The 18,596-nt window shown below is 46.9% G+C and overlaps 1 protein-coding gene and 1 long non-coding RNA gene across 3 annotated transcripts in view; one reads left to right on the forward strand and one right to left on the reverse strand.

The window, feature by feature from the left end:
* The window catches only part of LOC144888724 (uncharacterized), a 338,047-nt gene that overhangs the window by 193,618 nt on the left and 125,833 nt on the right, over nt 1–18,596 (reverse strand). The window lies entirely within an intron of this gene.
* The window catches only part of LOC137439141 (uncharacterized), a 108,448-nt gene that overhangs the window by 48,882 nt on the left and 40,970 nt on the right, over nt 1–18,596 (forward strand). For both annotated transcript variants that reach the window (XM_078767807.1, XM_078767808.1), the window contains exon 6: nt 10,809–10,956. In XM_078767807.1, the coding sequence (XP_078623933.1) occupies nt 10,809–10,956 (148 nt within the window). The remainder of the gene's footprint in view (nt 1–10,808; nt 10,957–18,596) is intronic.

The raw sequence follows: 18,596 nt of genomic DNA on the forward strand, positions 1-18,596 counted from the left end.
TACAATATTTTTGAAAAATTTCATTGGTTGCTAGGAGACGGCAGCATGTAAAAACCGTTTGAATATTTGAAATACAGTTTGATCCAGAGGTAAGTGGTATGGTCTTGCTGGTTGGTGGACACGATATGTGTAAGGGAAATTATTTTGGTGTCCTGTATCTGGTCGTGCTAGTTGGTGAACATGGTAAATTTAAGGGAAATGATTTTCTGTCATTCTTCTGAGTGGTTGCTTCTCCTTCCCCGTATTTTTGTTCATTTTATTGTTTTTTTCCACTCTCTTGAGTTGTGGGCCTTCCTTGAGTGGTATTACATTTATCATCATCATCATTGGAATGTCTGTTGTAAAGATACGGACATCAAGTCCGTATCTTGACGCAGAGAGCATCAAGCACCATCTTTTTATACCAGGCAAAGGCAACGGTCCCGCCCACAGCGACCTCGCTCGGTCCCGCCCACAGCGACCTCGCCCGGCCCCGCCCACAGCGACCTCGCTCGGTCCCGCCCACAGCGACCTCTCTCGGCCCCGCCCATAGCTGCCTCGCTCGGTCCCGCCCACAGCGACCTCGCTCGGTCCCGCCCACAGCGACCTCGCTCGGTCCCGCCCACAGCGACCTCGCTCGGTCCCTCCCACAGCGGCATCACTCCGCCCTACATGGCACTATCTATATATTATTCGTACAATGCCGGGTACTTCTGCTCGCTGAAAAAAAATCTATGTGAAACATACTACTATCTATGCTAAATCATGCTAAATGCTAATCATGCAGAAGTACCCGGCAAAAACGCAATTGCTTTTTCGCTCTGAAATACGTGCGAACGCGAAACTGAGTTAATGGCGGCAACGAACATCACGTGATCGCTCTGAGCGAATCAGCGCGCTGCTCTGCTGCCGGTCAGATTCCGGTCATAATATTTCGCGCTGAGGTAAAAATATGGTAAAAAAAAATTATGAAATCAATTTTTAGGTCGGCCATGTTCGTCCCAGGCTCAATGGCCATGTCTGTGCCAAATATCAAGTACGTGAGCCTCTCCGTTTAGGAGTCTACCGGTAACATTACACACACACAAGCACACGCACACGCACAGTGTTTTATATATATAGATTAAATCCTCAATAGACCATCGATTACAAACCATACCCACTTCTTGATAAACCATGCCCACTGTTTCCAAAACACCCATACAATGAAAAATCCTCTTATTTCTCCCACTTCCTCCAAGCCCTTTATTGATTCTAAAACACTCATAGAACTCCATTTCCTCCCATACCTTCTTTGAACTTTTTATTTTATTTTTTACTTATACAGAATCCAGGCTTGTGTCAGAGCCAAAATATTGAACATGAAAACATGCACAGACACATAAAACATACAATGAAGGGAGTGGGAGACAAGAGGGGGAGGGAGAGGGAAGCACACAAGCACATCAACAGTAGAGAACAAGGACGTCGGTAGATCTGTGGAAGGGGGAGGGCTGTTGAGGTGGGATGGGTACACGGTATAAAGCAAATGAACACTACTAGGAATTTCACAACGAGGAATTTCAGGAAATTTGGGGATTGAAAGAGGTGCATTTAGGGTGTTTTAACGGGGGTAGAAAAGGTCAAGGTTTTGGATGGGGGAAGACAGAGATGGTGGTGAACAGCTGTTTTAAAGACCTGGAGGGAGGAGAGGGATTGAAGAGAGTAGAGGAGTTTTTTTTCTGGAGGTGGGAGAAAAGAGGAATGAAAGAGTGAAGGTGAGCAGAGAGTCTCGATTTTGGCAGTTTCACCCAAAGAGGGTTGTTGGCAGATCTTGTGCATCCTACAGGGATATTTTGTGGACAGCAGGGGGAGCAAGGCCGGAGAGGAGTCGGTGGAAGACAGAAAGACCACCAACCAAAAGACCTTCAGAATCAGCTTCATCGCGGGAGATTCCAATGATTCTGAATGCTTTGGTTTCAACCGCGTGGAGCCGAGCGGGGTGTGAGGCAGGAGCACCAGCCCAGTGGGGAGAGCTTTGTATCTGGTGAGGAGCTCAGGTGTGCCAAGGAAGGACTTCGCACGGTGGAGGATGCTCAGTCGGTGACTGGCTTTGGAGGCCAGCTTGGAAATGTGATTTTTCCAGGCGAGATCATGGCAGATAGTTAGACCCAAAGGTTTGAGTGACAGAACTTCTTCAAGAGGATTGTTCAGAAAGTAGATAGGAGGGTTTTCCAGACGGTCTTTTCTGAGAGACAAAGTGAGAGTGTGAGATTTGTCAGGATTGAAAGACATGTTCCACTTGTTTGACGAGTTTGTGATTTTGTCCAGGTCTGCAGATAGTGAAGAGGCTGCAGACTGCTGGTCTGAGGGTTGAGATATGGAGCGGCAGAGAGTGGAATCATCAGCAAAGAGATGGAGAGGATTTTCGAGAGAGTCGGATAGATCATTAATGAAGACCATAAAAAACACAGGGCCCAGAACATTGCCTTGCGGAACTCCAGCCTGAACAGGAAGGGGAGATGAGAGAATTCCATTCAGGGCCACATGCTGACCGACCAGTGAGGAAGTCCGCATGCCAGGCATGGAGGTTTCAATGGATACCATAAGAGGAGAGTTTGGTGAGCAGGGCGGGGTGCCAGACCGTATCGAAGGCACATGATATGTCAAGGGAGATGGCTCTGATTTCCTGTTTGGCATTGAGTACCTCCATCCATTGTTGAGACAGCAGAAGCAGCATGTCCAGAGTAGAATGACCTGGTCTGAATCCAAATTGATGATTTGAGATCAAGCCATAGGAAAAGAGGAAGGATTTTATGTCAGAAGCGATGATTGATTCCATGACCTTGCTGATTGTTGAGAGCAGGATGATTGGCCTGTCGTTGCAAGGATCTGTTTTAGCATCTTTTTGTGCAAAGCGGTAATGTTGGCTGCTGATTTCCAAGCAGATGGCATATGACCTTGAGCAAAAGAGAGCGGGAAGAGAACAGACCGAGGGTGAGATAGAGTGGCAGAGCAGGATTTTGGGACCCGTGGGCTGATGCCGTCTGGTCCAGTTGCAGAATCAGAGTCGAGGTTTGACATGAACTTCTCCACCTTGTTAGGATAGAAGGACACAGATTCCAGGAGCAGCTGGGTTCAACTGGGTAAGGTGGTTACAGAGTGAGATGGGTTCGGGACACAAGATTTTGAGGCAAACACAGTTGATGCATTCGGCTTTTTCATGTGCAGTGTCAGCTGTGTAGCCATTTGAGGTAAGGGAGGGGGGTTGGAAAGTGAACAAACACCAGAAACAGATTTGACCAGATGCCACCAGGATTTGGAGGAGGGAGACAGGTTTGAGAGTTCAGTCTTGAGAGCAGAGAGATTGTGTTTCCTGGCTCTCCTGAGGGTAGACACTCTTGTTCCGGGCTTTGTGAAAGGAACTGAGATTACCTTCCGTTGGATTTGCCTTCCAGGAGGCGAAGGCAAGTTGTTTCAGGGTAACTGCCTCACCACAAGATTCAGTGTACCATGGATGGGAGGAAGGGTATGACAACTGAAGACGAGATGGGATAAATCAGAGAGAGAGAGAGAAGAGAGTGGCGTTTACTTTGGAAGCATTCCCAGGAAGAGGTGATGTCAGAGGCAGTAGAAACGGGAGACCAGTCCAGATGATTGATGGCTGCTTGAAGACCGTGCCAGTCGGCCTGAGTGAAATGGCAGCCTCGTCGACGCTGAGGAGGCTATCTGAGAATGGCCAGAGATGTCCACTTTAACAAGCAAATGATCAGAAGAACCGATTGTTGCAGAAGAAGAACAGCAGACATTTGCATGGAAGTTAGTCATAACCAAGTCTAGAAGAGAAGATGCTCCGTTGACTGAGATCCGGGTCGGGAAATTGACAGATTTGTGCCAGTCCCAATGAGTCGCAGAAGTCCTTTGCTGAGGAGCCATGGCTGGTGAGAGAGGTACCCACACCCAGCCAACTGGCATGATGACAATTGAAATCGCCACATGTGAGGAAGAGAGAGTTGGGATGAGTGGATAGAAGTTGGTACATGTTGTCAGACAGTGACATGTCAATTGAGTCATCACTGTTTGGTGGATGGTACAACACACATGAACAAAAGTGGGAGCGAAGGGGAAGCTGTAGCCAGAGGTACTTGAGGAAGAGAGAGTTGGGATGAGTGGATAGAAGTTGGTACATGTCAGACAGTGAGATGTCAATTGAGTCATCACTGTTTGGTGGATGGTACAACACACATGAACAAAAGTGGGAGCGAAGGGGAAGCTGTAGCCAGAGGTACTCCTGGTGGTGAGGTGGAGAGAGGGCAATGCAGGGCGAGTGAGGAAGAGAGTTTTTGATAAAGATAGCAACCCCACCTCCAGGACGAGGCTCAGGTCTATCATACTGGAGGAGGGAGTAACCAGGGAGAGATATTAAGGAATCAGAGACATCATGAATGAGCAAAGTTTCTGTTAAGCAGATCATGTCTGGTTTGTCAGAAGCAACCTGTATGGAGAGATCAGTCAAGTTTGAGCGAAGGCCCCAGATGTTTGAGGTACATACCGTAAATGAAGAGGAAGGGGGAGCATCGGATACAGAACAGGGGAGGGGGGGGGGGGGATGGGGTAAGATGTGGAAGAGGAGGAGTCGTTAGGGAGAGCTGTTGATCGTGTCAGAGGTTGCAGAAGAGTTCGAAGAAAGGGAAGGATGAGGACAAAAGTTTTTTTTTTTTTTTGTATTTTTTTTGTATATTGAATCGAGGCTCGTGATAGAGCTAACATTTACTTCACAAACAAATCAACCAGACAAACAAAATATATAAAAAGAGGGAGCGGAAGACAAGATGGGGAGAGAAGGGGAAGCACACAAACACAACATTTGAGAGCAGGGAGATGTGTGGAAGGGAGAGGGCTTGGGGGGGGGAGGCGTGGGAAGGGGGGGGGGGGGGAGGGAGGGAGAAGTATAAAACACAAGGACACCAAGGACTTCCAGGACAGAAGTTGGTATTTCAAAAAAGTGGAATTGGGGTGAAATTAGCGGGGGTAGAAAAGATCAAGGTTTTGGATGGGGTAAGATAAGAGATGGTGGTGAACAGCTGTTTTAAAGACCTGGAGGGTGGAGTGGGATTGAAGAGAGTGAGGGAGTTTGTTCCAGAGGCGGGAGAAAAGAGGAATGAAGGAGTGAAGGTGAGCAGAGAGTCTTGATTTTGGCAGTTTAACCATAAGAGGGTTGCAGGCAAATCTTGTGCGACCTGTAGGAATATTTGCGGGACAGAGCCCAGAGAGAGCTGGGGGGGCAAGGCCAGAGAGGACTCGGTAGAAGACGGTGATGGGATGATGAGGTGTTGTTTGATGGTGATGGGATGAGGAACAGTGAGGTGTTGTTTGAGAGGGGGGGGGGGGGGGGGTAGAGCAAAATAGAATGTTGGAGGAGGTGGAGGTATGAGATGGAAGGGGGAGGATGCAGCTTTGAGGAGGTGGAGGAGGAGGAGGAGGAGGAGGAGGAGTAGGAGGAGGGGGTTGGGTGGAGAATTGGAGAAAGATGGTAAGGGGGGGAGTTTTGAAGGGGAGGAGTGGGGGGGGGGGGGAGTTTTGAAGGGGAGGGGTGAGGAGGCAGTTTTGAAGGGGTGAGGGGTGAGGAGGCAGTTTTGAAGGGGTGAGGGTGGAGTTTTGAAGGGGTGAGGGTGGAGTTTTGAAGGGGAGGGGGGACATTATAAGGGGAGGGGCGTGGGTAGAATTTAAAGGGAGGGGCAAGGGGGGAGTTTTGGAGGGGCGGGGGGAGATTATAAGAGGAGGGGCAAGGGGGGAGTTTCGGAGGGGTTGGGTTGAGGAGGAAGTTTAGAAAGTGGACGATGAATGACAAACCAACATTTATTATAAACTGGGTTTATTGTGATTTTCAAGTCAGAGATCCGTTTGAAAACTATAGAGGAGGGGTGGAATGAATGTGAGTTTGGAGAATGTAGAAAGGAAGAACTGCAAGAGATTTAATTTTTTTTTTTAATGGAATGAATTGAAGAGGAAATTGAAAAAAGCCTTTTAAATAGGAAGAAAAACATCACATTGTAGTAAACCACTGAATAAAACATTGCAGGGGAAAGTTTAAACAAATTTGAATAATATTGAAACAAAACTGTGAAAAACAATCTGGGAAAAGTCCCTGAAGTGAAGGCGTGGATCTGAGAAAGAGTTGAATGAGTATGGTGGAAACTAGAATTGGAAAGGTGAGTATCGGATGGAGATGGAAGGAAGAGGTGGAAGAAAAGGCGATAAATGGGGCGGTGCGAGACAACAGCACACGTGGGCAGGGCCCACGAGGAGAGAAGGAAATAATAAATAAAATAAAAATTTATATATTTTTTGTATTTAAAACGACAGACAAAGGGTAAGATGTTCGGCGGAGATAGGGGGGAAAAGAAAATCAAAGAAACAGCAATACAGCGAAGGAAGGAATTTGTATTCACAAAACACCGATGGGGGGGAGGGCAGCCTCAAGGTACCAGGCTGCGCACGTGGTGCAAACAGAAAACGACTAATTACACACAAGTTTGCACGAATTTCAAGCCAAGACCTCACTAGAAACACGCAGTAACACATACACAATAAAATAACGAGTGGAAATTTGACACGGACACTAATGGGAAAATACTTAAACTTTGATGATGTGGAGAGGTCGAAGGATGCTTCTTCGCCAGAGGAACCGGGAGTGGGAGCGATATCGAGAGCCAATTAATATTTGTTTATGTTCAATTTTTGGGAATAACTTAACTTTCTTGTGGTACTCATCACCATCAAGTATTTTGATAAATAGCATGTTTGAACTTGGTTCTTTGTTGAAGTATCTTTGTTGGGCAGAGATGAAATGATAAACCTCTCTTATTGCTCTTGTTTCAGCACCTCCTGACCGCATACCATTTTGAGATTGTAGTAAATTAATTTCCATTGATTTCTTGACATCCATTAAATCTTTTTAAAAGCCTTGTCTGTATGCTTTATTTGGGCTTGTCTTGGTTATCTCTTCAAGAAGACCTCTTTGATATTAACCACATTCGTTATGTTTTCCATTTTTATACCAAGACTGATTTTTCTCCATTCGTTGGTTTGGTTATTGCTTGGTTCGATCATTTATATACCAGTAAAAAAGGAGACTGTAGCCCGTTAAAACCCCCATTCCCTTTTTATCAATGCTTATGTATATCTTAACACTTATACTTATCTTTTAAATATCTTAACTCTTGTGCTTATCTTAACACTTATTTTTATCTTAACACTTAAACTTATCTTGACTCTTATGTTTATCTCAACACTTAAATTTTCTTAACACTTGTATTATCTTATCACTTATCTTGATACTTATATCCAAAAGGCATTCTATCAATTCCATTCTCTAAAATAAGGCTCTTATCATCAAAAGCCCCCAATGCCTTCTTATTTACCTCCTCTGTATATAATTGGTGTTTATAACTTCTTATTGTATTCATTCTTCTACACTCTTCTTTCTTAAAGGTTAAACAGTTGTAATAATGTTCAAAGTTTGTTTCTTTGATTACATTTTTCTTTACCCCCTTGAACTTTTTTATCACTCTTTTCAATATTATTATCAATATATTTATAAGCATAAGCCTTTGCTCTCAATCCCACAAATTCACTCATTATCTTTCCACCCAATTCATCTTTAAACTTTCCAATAACCTTTTTGTACTTTGTGGAGAATACTTTATCTGATTTATAATTGCTTGTATCATAAATATCAACATCCTGAGACATATCCTTGTAAATATCTTCCGTATTGATTTGCAAAATAAAACTGTCTGCAGCCATACTAGCAACGGTACTCACCCCCCTCCCCCCCCCCCCCCCCGCAATCATATCACACGCAAATCATCAAAATCTAAACAGTATCTTACTATAATTCACCAAATGTCCCACAGTGATCGATACACTATGATCATCGTGATCGTGAATCGTGATCGATAATCGTGTTCACAATCGCTATGTCGTATGTACTCCCGATACGTGTTTCCTTCAGTTGAAATGGGTTAGAATTCTCTCAAGCAGGGATTCAACCCGTGTCCTTATAAAAGGTCTTTGTCCGAGGTCACAGAGTCCGATCGGTGCAGCTGTGCAGCGATCGGTGCAGCCGTTTGTGCGGCACGCGGGAAAACAACGTCGCAATGAAAACATCGTCACAATGAGCGTTATGCGAACGCGAATGTTATGCGGGAGTCCAAACCTGAGAATGCTGGAGACTAAAGCTGAAATTGGGAAAACTAAATAGCCTATTTTACTCGTGGAGATCCCAGGATTACCCACCCAAAATATCGTTGCGATCGGTTCAGCAGTTTTTACGGTACCTTCGAACAGACAGACAGACAGACAGACAGACGGGCATTTGGTGAATTATAGTAAGATAAAGTAGATTAATATTATTCACATATTTCTTCTTTAAGTTGCAAAAGTAATCATACATTAACAATTTTGATAAGTCAAGAATTGATGTTCCTATATAAAGAGATTTACCCATTTCAATACTCTCTTTAATCAAATGAATAGCACAAAAGGTCTCTGAAAACACCTCCACTCTTTGAAAACTTGGTTTATTCATTAATTCAGATGCTTGTTTCCAAGATGTCACAAGTCTTATGTTTTGTCTATTCCCTAACATTTTCCATAGTTTTTCCAAATACAGCATTATTCATTAATTTATTAAAGTCCTCTCTAAATCTGTTTTTGCTTCCGTTCTTCTTTTTGTATTAAAATCAATATTGGTCTTTAACCAATGACTTGGTTTAAATTCTAAAATTCTATGAATTTTCTTCACTCTCAAACCAGAAGATAAATATTGTCTTTAATTCCTTTGATGTAAAACATCATTCCCTTTGTCATACAACATAGTAAGTAATTTTTCTGTTGGTTTGCCTTCAGTAAGAAATGATTGGTGATAACCGCTAAGCCATTCCTTTCTCAGACTTTCTTTATCAGGCGCATATGGTTTTGAGATCAAGACTTCAAAGGTTAAAGATCAAAGTCTGTAAAAGGTCGATAACTTGGGAATGGCTAAAGGGATCGAATGCAAACTTGGTACAGATATGTAGAATGATGTAAACATTAACCTATTACATTTTGGGGGTCCAGAGGTCAAAGGGCAAAGGTCAGAGGTAATGTCAGGTAAAAATGTGAGAACTTGTAAACAGCTGAAGCAAATGAAATTAAAACTTGGTACAAGCGTGTATAATGATGTAAACATGAACTGATTAAATTTTGGGGTCAATGGTCAGAGGTCATGTCAGGTAAAAATGTGCAAACTTGGGCGGAGGCATATCAGGTGACGTCGAAAAGTGCCGTTCTAGTTTAATTCTTATTTTCGAAGTTATGTGCATATGTGCGCTTGTTTAAGAAGTTTATTTGAAACCTTTAATTTTAAAACTGTCATTTTGCATGCTGTAACGAAAAGAGTAATTTTGGTTTTCGCCAGCCAGAAGGGTGCAAGGTAATGCCCATATTCACCACCCACAAGACCTTTTCCAGGGCCTGTTTCATTTGAGCTGTATTCTTTTACATTCAGCACAATAAAATGTTTCATTCTTTAAATGTAATTACAATAAAAAGTTGCAATTCTTTGATACTCTGGGAGAGGGGCGGAGCTTCATTTACGTGTCACCATTTACTCACGGTAATTTTCGCATCGCGTTTGGAACGCATCGCGTTTGGAACTGCCATTTCTGAAATATATAAAAGGATGTGGGACCAGAACGAGACCGCCAATGAACGTTGCGATCCTCTCCCATGTGTGGAATCCTCTCCCCCTCTCCCCGTTGTCTGATCCGCTCCCTCTCTCCTCTGTTTGTGATTCTATCCCCCTCTCACCTGTGTTTGATCCTCCCCTGTGCAGTGTGCATGATGTGGTGAAGGAGTGGAGGGGGAAGATTGAAGGTCTTGAATTCATATCTTACACATTTCCAACTGTATTTCCCATGGGCATGCACATGCATTCACCTGTTGATTGAATGAATGAATGAATGAATGATCGTTTTAAGGCCATTTTCCCCGCTAGAGCGGAGGTTAGCCTTGCGGGCCCCATGACAATCATGGTTCCCTGTTTGAGGCAATGTTTTTATGGCCGGATTCCCTACTTGACGCCAACCCTTGGTCGCCTCTTATGATGCGCAGGGATACGGTGTACCTATTCTAAACCGGGGTACACACCGGGATCATTCATCCCAGCAAGCTGGTACTCAATTTGCCGACCTCGGAAGGATGACAGGCTGAGTCAACCCCCCTGGCGTTAATTCAGCGATCGACCGGGATTCGAACCCAGGATCCTCGGATCCTAAGCCGGCACCCTAACCGCTAAGCCAACACCAGGGATTATAAGGATATTTATCCCACCAGGGATAATAAGCCAACACCGCTAAGCCCTAACCTTGGCCAACACCTGTTATCAGAAGTAATTTCATTTCTCGATCTGACGAGTTGCCAGTAACCATTCTGTAAAATTATGCGTGCAGCATCTATCACAAAACTGAATTATACCTTTGTGACGTTACTTTAAGATGTCCAAATGTCATACATGTCTCTCCCCGTAGGTTTCCCACAGGTGCCCCACTCATCATTAATATCGTGGGACAAAATTATTGTTCTACTCTTGAGAAATAAAAACTTGTGAAAATGCTGTTACAAATTTCATCGAAACCAAAAGATAGTGTGAATCAATGCGTTACCGAAGAGGCGCAATTCAGTTGCAATTTGATTTGGGATGATGTCAGATCTTTTTGGCGAGATGCCATAAAATAAGGTATCCAGGTGACGATGATGCGCTCTTTATTTGCGTTTGTATTTTTCTGGATCTCACCTCTGTCCAGGTTCCTCATGTATTGTGCTTTGTGCAACTTCAACACCCTGAAAGTGGAGGAAATGGACTCTCATATGGAAAGTGATGAACACAAGAGCTCTTTGATGCTGGTTGACAAGAACTTTCCGAAGGAGAAGATGCTCTCTCGCTTCTTGCACGTAAGCGTGAGGTTGTAGCCTGTCCAACTAAAAGTTGCATGTCTTAAAAAAACGAGAATATTCGTGTGGAGGAGTGGAAAAGTATCCCACAGTGGAGTTGGTGGTTTTGAACTTGTAAGATGGGGTCTTCTTCTTCCTCTTTAGTATGCAGCACATGGCTGCAGTTTTGCCATCATTCTTGCTGGGAGTGCAGCCGTGCCACTTGAAGGTTAGAGGAGGAATTGTCATTCCTCCTCTGTGTGTGTGTGTGTGTGTGTGTGTGTGTGTGTGTGTGTGTGTGTGTGTGTGTGTGTGTGTGTGTGTGTGTGTGTGTGTGTGTGTGTGTGTGTGTGTGTGTGTGTGTGTGTGTGTGTGTGCGTGTGTGTGTGTGTTGGGAAATATATATATATATATATATATATATATATCAACTAAGAAATAACTGAACTATCGCGAGGCTACGTGTTGTAGTGCGACTAAACTATGAGGGGGAAATTAACCTTTATTGTACAAACTCATCTATATATATATATATATATATATATATATATATATATATATATATATATATATATATATATATATATATATATATATATATATATATGTATATATATATATATATTTATATATATTTATATATATTTATATTTATATAATTATATAGTTGCGGTTTTGAGTTTGTACAATAAAGGTTAATTTCCCCCTCATAGTTTAGTCACACTACAACACGTAGCCTCGCGATAGTTCAGTTATTTCTTAGTCTGTGTAAGCATAGTCCTTTTCCTGTGTTAGTTTTGCGTTGAGCAGAATAATGAGAGTTAGGTCCCTTTCATTGCTTATGCCGCCTCGATACTGTGGTTTTTGGCGCAAATTAACACGAGGCAGGCCTGACAAGTCGAGGCAAGACTGAAGGAAGGCGGAGGAGAAGCCGACGGTAAGAGCGAGCCGCCAATCAGGGCTCGAAGGGAGTGGCTTAGCACTGCGTCAAAAGGCGTGGTTAGAACATTCGAGCGAGCTAAGGGGGTTGGCAATATAACCCGTTGCGCAAAGCTCCCCACCGCAGTTCTGCGGAGAGGTGAGCTGAACCAAGTTCTGCGGAGAGGTGAGCTGAACCAAGTTCTGAGGGAGGTGCGCTGAACCAAAGAGAAGAGAAAGAGGGTTCAAGAGTTGAGAGAGTTAAAAGAGAGAGAGAGAGAGGATGCGCATGAACCAAGTTATAAGGCGCTCATACAAGCTAAACACTCGGTTGAGCTTGAGGCAGAACCTCTATTGGGTTACGCGAGTGAGAGCGCCGTTAATTAATCGCGCTGTGAGAAGCCGCCAAGCCTGGCGAGAGACGCGTACATTTTCCCGCCTGCCTGCTCTGCCCTTTGTTCGAGAGATGTGCTGCAAGGATCCCTCCCGCCGCCTGCTTGCCTTCATCGAGGGACATGCTGTGACCGGGGAGAGCCACGCTGGGCGAAGCCGTTCCTGGACGACCAAGTCGGCGCGTTCAGCGCGTGAACATCATCCTTCCTTCATTTCTCCCTGTGAGTGTGACCCGGCCCGTGTCTGGGGATAAGTTAAGACTGTTTAAGCTCTGCTCTGTGTCTCTTCGACTTGTACATAGTAGTGTAAATAATTATTAAACCTATGTTCTTCCTTTTATTCGACCGTCTCGTCCCTTCCATCTATTGACTAAGCGTGGTACGAATAAAATCGCTCGAATCGGGTTCCAATAATAAGGTATCTGCACGGACCACGTGGTGCGCCATCCGCTCGGGTGCATTCAAATTACGCTTGGTTTGTGCGAGGCTTGATCCCCGCTTCCACGGCGGCGTAGGTACTTAGGTACGTGCGATAATTGTCCCGGAACCCTACCCTGCGTCTGCCCGGGAGGGGCGATTCAAGTCTCTCGGTTGCGACGACCCAAAAAGAACAAGGGGCTTAATCTCCCCTTGGTATAGGCAGGAAGGTCGCGTGAGAACCGTAACATTTGGTTGTCAGGAGTGGGAATTTTGGACACAAATTTTGGACACCAAATTGTACATATTGGCCGTAACATTTGGTGTCCGGGGAGTGGGATTGGACCGGGAGTGCGCTTCACGCACTCAAAATTACGAGCAGACGAAATTTAGTCTTAAAAACCAAATTTATATTCGTACCATGGCTAGCCAAGGCGGTCGAATGCCGGTGGGGGTAGAAATAGAGGAAGAATTAATGACCCAGGACTCACAAGAGGGACAGTTGGTAATGGAGGAAGCCGAAGATGGTGCGGTAGCGGGCAAAGAAAATGTCGGCGCCTCGCACGTGGCGGTGGCAGCCAGGCCCGCTGTGCGACCCGGGTGCAACATTGAATTATACCTAATTCAACTAATGGCAAAAATGAACACCCAAGAGGATATAATGAAAGAACTGAGTGACAAATCCACCCGGGACATGAAAGAAATTGGGGACAAATCCACCCGGGAATTTAAAGAAATGGGGGACAAATCCACCTGGGAATTTAAAGAAATGGGGGACAAATCCACCCGGGAATTTGAAAAATTTAGGGTGGCGTCGAAAAAGGACATGAAAAAGGCAGGGGAGGACATAAGGCGCGGGTTGAGCCCTGGTGTTGGGCTAGTGGCTAGGGTGCCGGCTTAGGATCCTAGGATCCTGGGTTCGAATCCTGGTCGATCGCTGAATTAACGCCAGGGGGGTTGACTCAGCCTGTCATCCTTCCGAGGTCGGCTAATTGAGTACCAGTTCACTGGTAATTCCCTGTTCGTTGTTAAAGGCGGCAAAAAGGGTTGGCGTCAGGAAGGGCATCCGGCCGTAAAACATTGCTTCAAAAAGGGGACCAAAAAACAACAACAACCACGGTTCCCGAAAAAGGCCAACCCTCGCTTTGTGGGGAAAAATGGCCTCTAAAGGTGGTTAATTGGAAAAATTTAGGGTGGCGTCGAAAAAGGACATGAAAAAGGCAGGGGAGGACATAAGGCGCGGGTTGAGCGAGGAGGTCGCAATGGGGCGCGACGAGGTGGGGCGATGTGAGGAACGCGTGGGGAGCGAGCTTGAGCGAGGCACAGCCAAGTTGACCGGGGCTATGGAAATCGTGACGCGGGGTGTAGAAAAGCGGACGGTCGCCGAATTGGACAAATAAATTTCATGCGCGCCGGCGGTCGTCGAGGAAAAAGAAATAATTGGGGCCAAAGAGACGGTAGAATCGGAAACTAAATCACGGGAGAAAGAAATGGAGCCTGAACAAAGACTGTATTTACACCGTGATGCCGTGCTTGCTAACCCCAATAAAGGTTTACAGGTGCTGGCGGAAAAAGAGGTCCCCAAGGTGAGTAGAAATAATGGCGCGAATGTGGTTGGCGCGAAAGGGTTTTTGGCGCGCTTGGGAGAGAGACGAAACCCGGGCGGTCGCAGAAGGTTCATTGTGCGGTGTACGAGGGCGACTGGTGCACGATACGAGAGAGAGTGTGCGCCGAGGTGTGAGAAAAGTGTGCGCCAGAATGTGCGATGATTGGGTGTGTAATATGAGAGTGCACACCCGAGGGTGTTAGAGTGTGAGGGAGAATGCACACTGGACTGTGTGGGGAGAGTGTGTGCAGGAGCACACCAGAGCATGTTACAGAGTGTGTGCAGGAGAGCACACCCGAGTGTGTTACGGAATGCGTACGAGAAGAGTGCGTGGAGGAAAAGTGTCCACCAGAAGGCACACCGGACTGTGTGCGAGAGAAGTGTGCGCCAGGGTGTGCGATGATTGGGTGTGTAACAGGAAAGTGCACACCCATGGGTGTTACAGAGGGTGTGCGGGAAGACTGTGAAACGGAGTTTGTGAAAGGTATGAGTGCGCCTCGGTGTGTGAGGGAGAATGCACAACAGAGAATGTGGAAGGAGAGTGTGCGATGACCGAGTGTGTTAGACAGAGAGGGAGAATGCACACCAGAGAGTGTGGAAGGAGAGTGTGCAGTAACGGAGTGTATGGGAGGCGCGGGGACGCCTGGGTGTGCGAGTGCGGAGTGGGTCGCGAGTGGTGAGATCGCGGCTCAAGCATCGACACCGACCGGGGTAGCGTTTCGCGTGACGGATAGCTGACGTGAGCCCTCGGTGAGTTGTGTGCAGCAGGGACCGGTGGGGATCGATGCCGCGGCGGTTTCACAAGGACCGTTATGCACGACCCGTGCCGGCCCCCGCACTGTATGGCTGGTGCCGTGCCGTGGCGGCAAAAGCAATCGGTGAGGTTCAAGGGGAGGTAGGAGATTTCGGAGCCGCGCACCTTGGCGGGTGCGGTGCTCCGACCGTGGTCAGTTGGGTCATCGTGCGTGGGACTGCGAGGCCCCGCGCAGGGATGGGGCCCTGAACCTCGGCCCGTCCATGCCTCCCCCTTTGGATCGAAAATGCCGGACGGACACCCCATACAGGCGACTAACCACCCGCATGGATCGCTCGGCCCTGCGAGGTCGAGCCATGACAATGTATTTCCACACGAAGAGGCTCAAGTGTAGTGGACGAATGAGGATAGTGTGCCCTACGTGGAGGAATGGTAGTTTAACCATTCCTCACACAGCCAGGGCCCATGAGCATTAGTTTAGGGGGATGGCAGTGTTTGGCACATGGGGGTGCCAACAATGGTTACCTCCATGTGGCACCGAAGCTAGCCGAGGGAGGGCTAGGAAAATGTTAGGGAATTAGAAGACCTTTGGGACAAGATTTAAGTAGTGACATTTGTACTACTAGGGCATGCCCGTACTATATATATAGGACGTGCCCGTAAGTGCGTGATGTTACCGTACAATGAATGTATCGTCCCGACGCCGCAGCTCGGATGGCGCTGCAGTTAATCGGGCCCCCAAATTCCTCATCGACGATAACTAAACAATATATTATATGAATCGCACCGTACATACCTCCTTCTAGATCTTGTTCTTGTCTTGATATACTCACTCAAGCTCACTCTATCACGACTGAGTCCTCCCAACTCCTCCAAATGGCGCCCGCTAGCCGCTACGTAAGTCCGGAAGTGACGTCCTCATTTGACTGTCCGGAAGGTCGCATATCGCAGGAAAGCGAAAGAATCGCAAATTAGTTTTAATTAGTTTTAAAACATCGTTTAACGGCAACATAGTTTGCCGACGGGAAATAAATGAATACGCTCTCAAATGTGCCATCCGAGGCAGAGTGTGTTCGCCACGTTCGGCACACGTGATAGCTCGCTGCTCTCTGATTGGTTGAATCGTTTTTTGGACATAGCTCGGTAAGTAATTGTCCGATTAATATGAAACCTTGAAAAGGCACATCCTCGGGTCCCCAGCAATATACCTGGCAAGTTTCAAGTATATCGGACCGGTAGTTGTCGAGAAACAGCGGTCACAGACATACAAACAAACAAACAAACATACACACAGAGATTACTGGAATTATAGATAGATAGTGGGGACATAGGTCGCTTCGATGGTTGATAATGATGACGGGAGTGCATCGTTTAAAAGGGATGACGGGGGAAGCACGAGTCTTAGGGGAAATAGTTAGATCGATGATGCTGTGTGTGTGAGGAATTGTGTGGAAAAGAAATGGAATTGTGTTGAGGTGTATGGAAAAAGGTGTGTGAGCACAAAAGGTGTGTGAGCACAAAAGGTGTGCAAGGAATTTGGGGTGTGTGAGAATATTTGGTGTGGAATAGAAGGTGTGGAATGCATGGTGCGAAGGAGTGAATGGGGGGAGATGGAACCCATTGTGCGCGAGATGTGTGATGGCCGATTGTATTACGGAGTGTGTAACAGCAAAGTGAGCGGTAAGGGAGTGTATGGGAGGCGCTGGGGCGCCGCGGTGTGCGAGTGAGGAGTGGGTCGCGTGTGGTGACAACGCGGCTCGAGCATCGTCGCAGACCGGGGTAGCGTTTAGTGTGACGTATAGCCGACGTGAGCCCTCGGTGAGTGGTGTGCTTTGTGTGCGGCGGGGATCGATGCCGCGGCGGTCTCACAAGGACCGGCGTGCACGGTTCGCGCCGGGCCCCGCCCTGTATGGTTGGTGCTGCGTCGTGGCAGTAAAGGCGATCGGCACGGTTCAAGGGGGGAGGGGGAGTAGGAGAGTTCGGAGCCGCCCCCCCTGGCGGCCGCGGTGCTCCGACCGTGGGCGGTTGGGCCATCGTGCGTGGGACCACGAGGCACTGCGCAGAGATGAGCCGCTGCACCTCGGCCTTTCAATGCCTCCTCCACTGAATCGAAAATGCCGGACGGACCCAACCAACAGTAGACAAACCACCCGCATGCATCGCTCGGCTTTTAGAAGCCGAGCTGTGATGACGATGTATTCCCACCCGACGAGGCTCGAGTATAGGGGATGAATAGAAATAGTGTTGGGGAATGGTGCCCGGCGTGGGGGAATGGAAGTTTTACCATTCCTCACTCTGGGCTCATGAGCATTAGATTAGTGGGATGGCAGTGCCATGCACATGGAGGTGCCAGCAATGGTTACCTCCATGGGGCAATGAAGCTCGCCGAGGGCGGGCTAGGTTAATTGATAGGGAAATTAGATGACTTTAGAAGACAAGATTTATGTAGGGACATTGTACTATATTGAGGGGACGTAGGTAGCTTAGCTGGTTGATAACGACGAGGGAGTGCATAGTCTAAAGGGAAGACGGGGAAGCCCGAGTTTTAGGGGAAGTAGTCAGCTAGATGATGCTGTGTGTGTGTAGTAGTGTGTGAGGATCTGTGTATTGAGCAAATGAGGAATTGTTTGAGAATAACCAGGGATTGTGTATTGAGCAAATGAGGAATTGGTTGAGAAAGGTGTGTGAGATAAATGGTGTGGAATGCTTGGTGTGAAGTCGAAGGTGTGGAATGCATGGTGCGAAGGAGCGAATGGGGGGAGATGGGCCCATTCACGAATACCCGGGGTGGGTAGTGTAAAGCCAGGTAGAGGGCTTCGGTAAATTGTTTGGATATTGACACCTGTGGTGCGGGAAGTGGCAAGTAGTGCTTTGGTTGGGTGCATGAGTCAGTGAATGGCTGGGCGTGTGGCTTAATTGGTGCGTATGATAATTGGAGCACTCCGTCACTGGTAGTTTGTCGGCCAGGTGAGGCCGCAGGTAGGCTCTGGGAGCCATTTAGGGTTGTGAGTAGTTGTTCAGTGGGGCCCGAGGATCCAAGGGAAGGACCCGGGTAGCCCAATGCCAAGGAGGGCATCAGGGGGTAAAGAGCCAGGAAGGGCCCTCCCCAGTTAGGTAGTCGCAGGAGCAGGTAAGCTCGGGTGGCGACTTCAGTGGCGGAGGTGCGCAGGTAGTTGGACCTGCTCGTGGAGCCACACGACACAGCCCAGAAATTGTGCAAGGGCACAGTAGGAAAAATTGGGGAGTGAGACCCAAATTCGTAGGGCACCGCAGAGTGGTCAATGGGGAATTTGGTTTTTAGAACCACATAGTTTAAAGAGGCCGATTGGCAGGGTATGACCCCGTGTAGTTTAAGAGTTAATGTGATTAGAGTAGTTAGGAAGAGAAATCCCTTCGCGGCATCCACATCCGTTCACCGAGGATGACAAAGCTCCGCACCAGCACCAAGTGAATGATTTGAGTAAGTAAGACGCATCATGACGTGATGGGACATTGTGTTTGTTCTATTCCTTCCATCGTGGGAGGGATTGGGAGACGAATTTGGAGTAGAGGGGGATATGGGAGACAGGACGTA

Source organism: Myxine glutinosa, chromosome 13, assembly GCF_964187855.1.
Source record: "Myxine glutinosa chromosome 13, kmMyxGlut1.1, whole genome shotgun sequence".
Taxonomy (NCBI): Eukaryota; Metazoa; Chordata; class Myxini; order Myxiniformes; family Myxinidae; genus Myxine; species Myxine glutinosa.